At 33.1% G+C, this 8,760-nt stretch overlaps 2 protein-coding genes across 4 annotated transcripts in view; one reads left to right on the forward strand and one right to left on the reverse strand.

Moving 5' to 3' along the window:
• Positions 1-3,598: 3,598 nt before the first annotated feature.
• LOC108974355 lies at positions 3,599-5,668 on the reverse strand. The gene is made up of 4 exons (XM_018942117.1): positions 5,542-5,668; positions 4,817-5,447; positions 4,632-4,755; positions 3,599-4,575 (listed from the first exon to the last, which is right to left on the reverse strand). Exons 2-4 carry the CDS (start codon positions 5,417-5,419, stop codon positions 3,977-3,979), a joined length of 1,326 nt encoding a protein of 441 aa, XP_018797662.1. The 5' UTR covers positions 5,420-5,447; positions 5,542-5,668; the 3' UTR covers positions 3,599-3,976.
• A 1,542-nt stretch (positions 5,669-7,210) lies between these two features.
• LOC108974350 (protein bride of sevenless) overlaps positions 7,211-8,760 on the forward strand; it is a 5,648-nt gene continuing 4,098 nt past the window's right edge. The window contains exon 1 of one of the 3 annotated variants that reach the window (XM_018942109.1): positions 7,211-7,262. The gene's annotated coding sequence lies outside the window, so the exon portion shown is untranslated. Of the gene's footprint in view, positions 7,263-7,927; positions 8,086-8,760 lie in introns of those variants that run through there. The other 2 variants (XM_018942110.1, XM_018942111.1) reach the window with 2 other exon arrangements.

Genomic DNA, 8,760 nt, shown 5'->3' on the forward strand with positions numbered 1-8,760 from the left:
GATGTCTGAATTTGGTATCCCCGCGAAACCAATACGGCTGTGTAAACTGACGTTGAGCAASAATAAAAGCTCCGTCAGGATTGGGAAGGACCTATCTGAGCCGTTCGATACTAAAGGTTTAAGACAAGGCGACTCCCTATCGTGCGACTTCTTCAACCTGCTGCTGGAGAAAATAATTCGAGCTGCAGAACTTAATCAAGTATTAACTTATTAATGATATTGACATCATCGGTCTCAACACCCGCGCCGTTAGTTCTGCTTTTTCCAGACTGGACAAGGAAGCAAAACAAATGGGTCAGTGACCGAGAGCAAGACGAAATATCTCCTGTCATCAAAYTAACAGTCATAATTTTGAAGTCGTAGATAATTTAGTCTATCTTGAAACCAGCGTAAATRTCACCAACAATGTCAGTCTGGCAGATATGTTYCTTTGCGCGTTGGCCATGGCGAATATCGCACTCGATGGAACGATGAGCTGTATGAGATATATGACGACATTGACATAGTTCAGCGAATTAAAAGACAACGGCTACACTGGCTAGGTCATTTTGTCCGAATGGACGAAAACACTCCAGCTCTGAAAGTAAGACCTCCACTSCGTTGGAAAGGCCAAGTGGAAAAGGACCTGGCTTCGCTAGGAATATCCAATTGGCGTCACGTAGCGAAAAGAAGAAACGACTGGCTGTTGTTAWCTCGGCTATAATCGCGTAAGCGGTGTCTACATCAGTAAAGAAGAAAAAGAACTTTTAACACTTTGTACTCTTTTATAAATAGGTATTGCAAAAAATGTATGGAGTAAAATAAGTTTAAAGTTTTGTTTAATGAGGTAATTTAAAAGATAATACTAGAGTTCACAAATGTTTCAATGTTTTAATACAAGTTAAGTAAATACATATATTTAAATTGATTGTTAACCGACAAGAAAAGTAAACAAATCGTTAAAGAATTAATGCACCTCTTCTACAATTTTACTTCATCCTCTTTTCGTATACGAAACTCCATATCGCCACCTAAAATGCAAAATAACGTAAGGACATTTTTGAAAATTTACAGTGGCCTGAATGAAACACGAAATAAAATGGAACAAGAGTGAAAAATGTTTAATATTGGTTAAAAATGGTTCATATATGAGCGCAGAACCTGAAAATGTTGGACATATGTAATATTATGAATGTAATTTGAAGTAGTGAATCGTAATCAATGGGATACTCAATTTTGATTTTTTGATGATACGTTATTTTTCATTTTACGTGACGATATATAGATAGTGATGCTAAGAATTTAAGATTTAAACAGTACTGGGTTGCATTTTTTGAATAGTTATTACACATACAATATTATTATTAGACCTACAATKCGCTATTAAGTTATTAGTATGTCAACAGTGTAAGAAGGGTTATCCATGGCTCAAAAATCATAATGCATATTTAGTGCTTCGCAATCCTATTTATCCGTTCGKTCAACAGATAATTTTTGACACATATACATATGTATATGTATGGACAAGCATTCATTGTACACGTTACCATATTGCTTTTGAAAATCGTGGAAGATGAAACGAGTGCGCTGGAAAATAAATATTTTAAGTTTTAAAAAGTGTTGCATTTTTTCAATTTAAAAATATATTCATWTTATAAACCTATAACTCTCTGTCCYAAAAATATCTAAATATATACGTATGTATAATATAGTATTTGCAAGTAATTTAGCAAATGAGAAAACAAAGCAAAAATCTCTGATATTACACTCCCAATTAGTAGATATTTATATCATGTAGTATATATTATCACCACTTTCCTTATCACTTGCCATATACATATACATAAACTGGTACACCCCGTTTTAAAATCTTATAACGCTGGTTTCCATTTATTGTTGCAGTTATACATACACGTATGTACATACTATGTAAATAAGTGCATAAGTACAGATATATGTATGTATGCGTACTCATTATGATGCGGCGTAAAACTTTTGAATTTAGTTTAGCCATAAAACTTGTTTTTAAATATGCATTTCTATGTATGTACATATGTATGTACAATAATCCAACACGTTGTAAGTGTCATACAAATATTCTGCTTTAAAACACTAATGTTTTTATCACAAAACAATTAATTTCAACTAATACCTTATTTGCCTATAATAAGGGAAGTTATGATTTACCGGTTCTTCAATGATTTCGGTGCACGCTTTTGAATACACATTTCACGAACATACTTATGTATGAAATTATGCGGTCATACACGGATAAGCGTTTATGCATATGTATGTATATATGTACATACATACATATATATTTCCAATATATGATGCTTGCACTATTTGCAGAATACACTTATTTAATCTCGTACATAGAAAACACTTCACGGGACACGAAAAACCAATTGCCACGACAAACGTAAGTTTGTATGTGCTTATCTATCGTCCATACGTTTGTTGCTTACATCACTTAACACTACCAATCGAACGTGTTGCTCTCACGGAAGGCGACGACATACTAACAAATCAATTGGTCGCGTCTGATGCTACTGCCAATGTAGCCGCTGTAGCTACAAATTTATAGACACTTTCTGCCTTTGCTTTTCTACCATGCTGCGGTCCTTTCAAAGAGAAAGCTTTGTTAATAGCAACATAAATATATCTGCGTCACGAAATCCATGTGAGAAATCCACAAATGGCCTTTGTGGAAGACGAATGGTCCACATAAGCGTCATCTTTAATTTTGGTATCTAAAAGCACAAAGATTGTTAAAGTTAACACCATTTCTGGTTATTACTTAATGCTTATGTACGTACACAGAGAAATAACATGTAAACTAGTACTAAGTGTAGCAGCCGTCAGTATATACATATACGTATATATACATATGTAGGCATTAATATAACAATTTAAACAGAAAATAAAAGCTCATACTTTATTTTATAAATTTTCCAACGGCATTTTTAACATTAACAGAAAGCTTTTTCTTAAATACGATTGCAAATCAGAATATAATGTGTATGTGTTTTTCTGTTAAAGGACATTTATTGACATTGATTAAGCTTAAACGGTTGGTCCAACTGCTCTTGAATGTGATGCGCGTTTCGATGTTAGACCTGGCAAATGCTTTTTAAGTAGATAAGTAAGAAACATTACCTAGAATCACTCGTTTCCTGTTCCAACTTTGTAAATACCACCAATATACAAAGTTAATGTATTAATTAATTAAAATAAATACCTAGGATTAAGAGTTGAATTCGCTGTACTTACTATATATGTACGTGTATAACTCAGTTTATATATGTAGGTATGTAGTAAAGAAGTGTATCACATTTTGCTTCGGCGCAGATGGCATGACTTAGCATGCGTATTATCAAAACTTGTGCGGTGATACATGTGTTGCACAGAACAGTTAGTGTTAAGAACAAATTTAAAACTCTTTAATCTGCTCTCAAATTTTTGACAGTTAGGAAATCATTTCATCACATTTATCAATTAAATTTTGTTTTCCGCTTTAATAATTAGATCTTTCAACAAAGTTTTGGTGCATAATAATCATACACTATCGCCAGTGATAATTATGGTTATGACATTAGTAATCTTCAAAGTTCAGAACTGCTTGGTCAAAAAATGCTACAATTTTAGTTTATTCCAAGTAGAACGGGAGATCTCAAGATTATAATATGAAATATATATATAACATATATATGTATATGTATGATACAAATTTTAAATTCTTTGRGAAATAAATAATCGGAAACGAGCATAATTTAGAGTTACAATTACATTTAAAATTCCATTATTTAGGGATTTTTAATGATCACACATGCCATAGCGTATTACTATGTATATTATTCACATACAATTTTATGTACATATACTAATTGTTTGTTTTCATTGTAATTTCCTTCTTCATCTTCTTTGTCTTCCTTCGCTGTACTTATTATTATATATTAAAGAACAGCAGGTAAATACCCATTATTCTATTGTAATATTAGGCATCTCCACCTCCGTTTCCTCCCCGCGTGGTGCTGCAACTACGCATCGTTGTACCACCATATTTATTGTGGTGCAAGTGTTCGTCGCTGCGAGGTGTCATGCCATCGGAGCTCATTTGGAAATCATCATCATCCTCTTCGAAAACGGGCTTGCTAATTTTCATAGCGTCTTCTAAGCGATAACTGTTATTTTTTGGCAAGGGTTGATCGTCACATTTTAGTTCACTCATTTGTATTTGGGTACAAAAGCGTTGAATGTGCTCTAAAACTTCACGCATACCCATCTCAGATGACTTTTGGCTCATGCTACGTTCCTCTGAAGAGGTTTTGTGTGGTTCGGAAGGTGGTGTTTTAATTGTACTGCGACATGAACATGAGTTTTGTCCCTTTTCACATTCATTGACCGATGTACTTTGCTTCGATCCGCTACCTCGCTTCTCGGGATGATTTGATGATGGGGTTGGTGCAGCAGTTGATTGGGTGTTTGATGTAGATGCCAACATTGTATGGTGTTGGTAAAACATTTTGTCATACTCTGATTTCATGCAGAGATAGCGGAAATGGCGTGAGTTCTCCTCCCCGTAGTGCACAACCTCTGTCGGATTAATAGTATGATCAATTTGTTCGAATTGATTTTAACACAAAACTTACTGTTATTCAATTCAGCCTGAAGTTTAYTTAACATTGAGTTTGTGGACTTAAGTTCAGCAGAAAATCGATCGACTTTTGCTGATAATTCACGAAAATTACGGTTGAGTAAATCAGAGATGGATTTCTATGGAAAAAAACAATTGTAAGATGAAATTTATGCGCTGATTGAATTCGCCAAAACTTACTCCAATAGCGTTTTCAACAGTTTGGCGAATGAGTTCAAAAAACTCTTCGGTATCATCATCCTTATCATCGTCATGGTTGGCGTGATGGTGACGATGGTGATTAGAATGCTCCTGAACGCGTAGATCTTTTTGTGCGGTACTATCCGCAAAGCTTGAATAGTTCTTGTTATCGTATATATTAGGCGCATTGTATATCGCCGATGGTGGACCATAGTTGCTTTTTTCTGTGCGGGCAGTCTTAGCTTTGTTATTGCCACTATGCTCTTTTTTACCATCATCCAAATTCAGTACCTTCTCGTCCTTACCAAAACATTTGTCTTGTTTGACGCTATTACTTACCGGACGTGCACTTTTGCGACGACCTGTCGTCATACTGCTAACTCCCATTGTATTGCCGTTACCATTGACGGTTGCCGAGTTGCCAGATGTTGCTTGACAGCTGGTATTGTATGGAGTATTGGAAGTGATAATGTATCCTCCGTACTCTCCGCGATCGCGTAAGTTCTTTGGCATGTTATTGTTTGCTTGAGATTTAATTGTGTTTGTTTCAAATTTTGACGCATACAGCTCTTCGACAGATTTTCGTGGCCGTTGTCTTACCATTTTATTGAAGGAGTTCGAATAAATACCTCTTAAAAATATACGAATACTGTTATTGATCTTGCGATGCTTCAGCTAGGGAAAGACCATAKAATTGTGCGATGCCAAATGATTTTGTAGCTGACCTGATCACTTGATTACAAAGATATGGTGTGTAACAAAGAAGGAGATAAATGTTAGTGGCAAATTATTTCTCTGAGACTATTTAACAAATTTTTTTTCTTTTTTGACTAAATTGTCAGTTTGTGTTTCCTTGAAATGTGTCTGAAAAATAAAAAAATAAACTGCAGTAGAGAATTCAAAGTGTACACCAGATAGCGCTAGATAAGTCTTTATAGGTAGATATATATAATATCGTTGTAAAGGAAGTGGGCGTGGTTATTAGCCGATTTTAACCTTTTTACAGTGTATGAAGTTTGGTTTTGTCTGTCACGTTAAGTTTTAGGTGTTSCAAACAACCTTTAGCGAAACGAAACTATTATAATCTGTAGCAACATTTTGCAAAAGTATAAAAATCAATGAGCTCGGTTAAGTGTTTACGCTAATTATTAATAATTGTCAACGAAAATAGCAATTCTTTAAAAATATTTTATTTAATAAAATTTAACCAATTTAATAGCCCCAAACAATGTCCTTGAATTTAACCCTTTGCTAGTACTATGTGGCATTAATATCAATCTTGAAGACTATAGGACTGTCAATTAGATGAGATAATCACTGACATGATTACGAATTTCTTCATCATCAAATGTAGAAAGTCTGTGATGATAMACATGTAACATYCTCATTTAGATAAATTTAAAAGATAATGACAACTTCTACAAAACGAGACAGGAAAAATAAAACTGTTCTTATATGAATATTTGGAGTCTATATTAAAATGTTAATTCTAAAAATGAATCCTAAGTGGTTGAACGGTATCTTTTAATACGTTCTTTATACATATGTATTTTTTTTATTATTTATTTTGAGTTCAATTTTTCTAGTTTTTATACATAAAAGCAAATGCAGAATTACTTTTTAATCTTATAATTACCGTTAGCACTTAGAGTAATGATCACCTTAATTGCAGCATTCACAAGAATTAGAGGAATTTTGCTCTTAGTTGCTTATAAGTATTTATTCTTGATATTTTTCTGCAATGTGCAAAGTGAAGGTACATATGTTTGCTTCGAAAGTAGACATACTATTTTTTGAAGTCTTTTACAGTAAGTTATTGCATTATTTACATAGAAATTTCACCCTTACACAATACATACATATATCACCCAATGCTCTTATGTTACAGAGGTCAGTGCACTTTTGCTCCAGAGACAATGKAAATATGAAYATGTATKTACATACATATGTATGTATGTATTTATATTTTAAACGATATCACCGTGACAACAGAAAGCGCTGCCAAACATTGTTAGGTTGCATTTTRACATGGTGAATTCAGAGATATAACTTTTCTACATATGTATGTATGTATATGGTGATACATAAGTATGTATGTATATTCACAAAATCATAACGACAAATTTTGTCTCAATAGGCTCACTGCTTATGCAACAATTTAACTSTGCGCATATAACTATCATTGCTACAAGTTTTTATTGGTCTTGTAAAACAATTAAAAACGACCTTAACGATAAGGGAGCATGCGCTGTATGCCATGCTCACTATTTTTAGTTGAGCTTAAATTTGGTGAAGCGTTAAGTCTGTCTCACTCAAATACTACAAATTAACTGGCAAACGCAGGGCAACGTAACAATGAAAACAAGCCGTACAACAGTTAAAATTCCACTCCCGGTTCAACGGTACCAAAAAACGGAACCGTTTGCTTGTCGCGAAAAGAGTGAAGGTAATTACTGGTGTTTACATTAACCGGTCAATATACTAGACAAATGGAAATATAGACCTAGTAAATTTTCTGATTTGCGTTAGTCTAAATATTCAAAGTTAGCCACCAACACAAGCATTCACGAAACTTATTATGACAAGTATTACCTATTGATTTTTAAGTGGAACCTTAGACGTGTGCCGTAAAATAAATCAAATTTGTATGTGCGTACATACATGTGCATATGCATTAAAGAAAAATKATTAATGCAAAACGTTAACTATTTTACTTTCGTATCCAGTACATACGTATGTATCTCAGTTACACTTGTAATATATTCAGCAGCAAGAGTTAATAAGACACACGAATTATTTATAAGTAATTAGAATAAAAAGAAATGAATTTTTAAAATTGATCAAATAACTACAAATGTGCTGTGATATTTGTATGAAAAACTTAYACATAAACATTTTTAAACGAGATTTATTAAAGATATTAAGTGATTTTCATGTTTCGTCAGCGCGTGCATTATTTAAAAAATTGGTATTTTCCTACTAACATAACTACATACTTACGAACATACATACATATATGTATATGTATATAGTATGTGCGAAATTGTTACTAAAAGTACATTTTCAGCAACAAAGCATTGCATACTTAAAAATGCTCCTTAAGAAATGAAATTTTTGTGCAATATGCATAAAGAGAAATATTATAAATAAGTATGTAAGAAACAAAAGTTCTTCTACACGGTTATGTAAATTTACCCATCCAGGTATGCACCTGTAAATATTCGTGTTTTTCAAACTTGCAGTTGTCATCAGAAATCAACCCTCCGAAGGTAATATCAATTCCATGCATGATTGAACAGGTTAAAGTTCGCACATAGTTTGTATGTACATACATACATATGCATATATATGAATATGTATGAATATTATCTGTTCAAATAAACTGTATGAATAATATCTGTACAAATGTAAGGAAATGTGCGTTTACATTATTATTGACTATAACAACTAATTATTCCGAGCTTTTAAATAATGTTAAAGGACTAATTTATGTTGGTGGAAGGCTAATCTATGCCATAAGCAATTTAATGAGTACTTGCAAAAAAAGTACTCTAGGTCGTCACATAAAGAACTATGGTTTGGAACTGTGGTAATACGAGTATCAAATCTGGTTTTTATATAAATGTAAATTATGGGTTCTCCCTATTATACTAAGGAAAATTATAAAAAATGCAGTTTTGATTTAAGCAGAAGTAATTGTTTGACAATACTTTTGGAAATCAAAAATATATTAATTAATTAAGTTACAAGAATCTGTATCCTTCAAGACAATATTAAAAAAGKAAGGAAGGGCTAAGTTCGGGTGTCACCGAACATTTTATACTCTCGCATCAAATATCGCATTTGTGTAAAGTTTTATTCCGCTATCATCATTGCTTCCTAATGTATATATTATACAGAGAAGCGTTATATTGGAAGAATGCGTGGTTGTGAACCGATTTCAC

The sequence above is a fragment of the Bactrocera latifrons genome, unplaced genomic scaffold (assembly GCF_001853355.1).
Source record: "Bactrocera latifrons isolate USDA-ARS-PBARC rearing strain unplaced genomic scaffold, ASM185335v1 scaffold_55, whole genome shotgun sequence".
Classification (NCBI taxonomy): Eukaryota; Metazoa; Arthropoda; class Insecta; order Diptera; family Tephritidae; genus Bactrocera; species Bactrocera latifrons.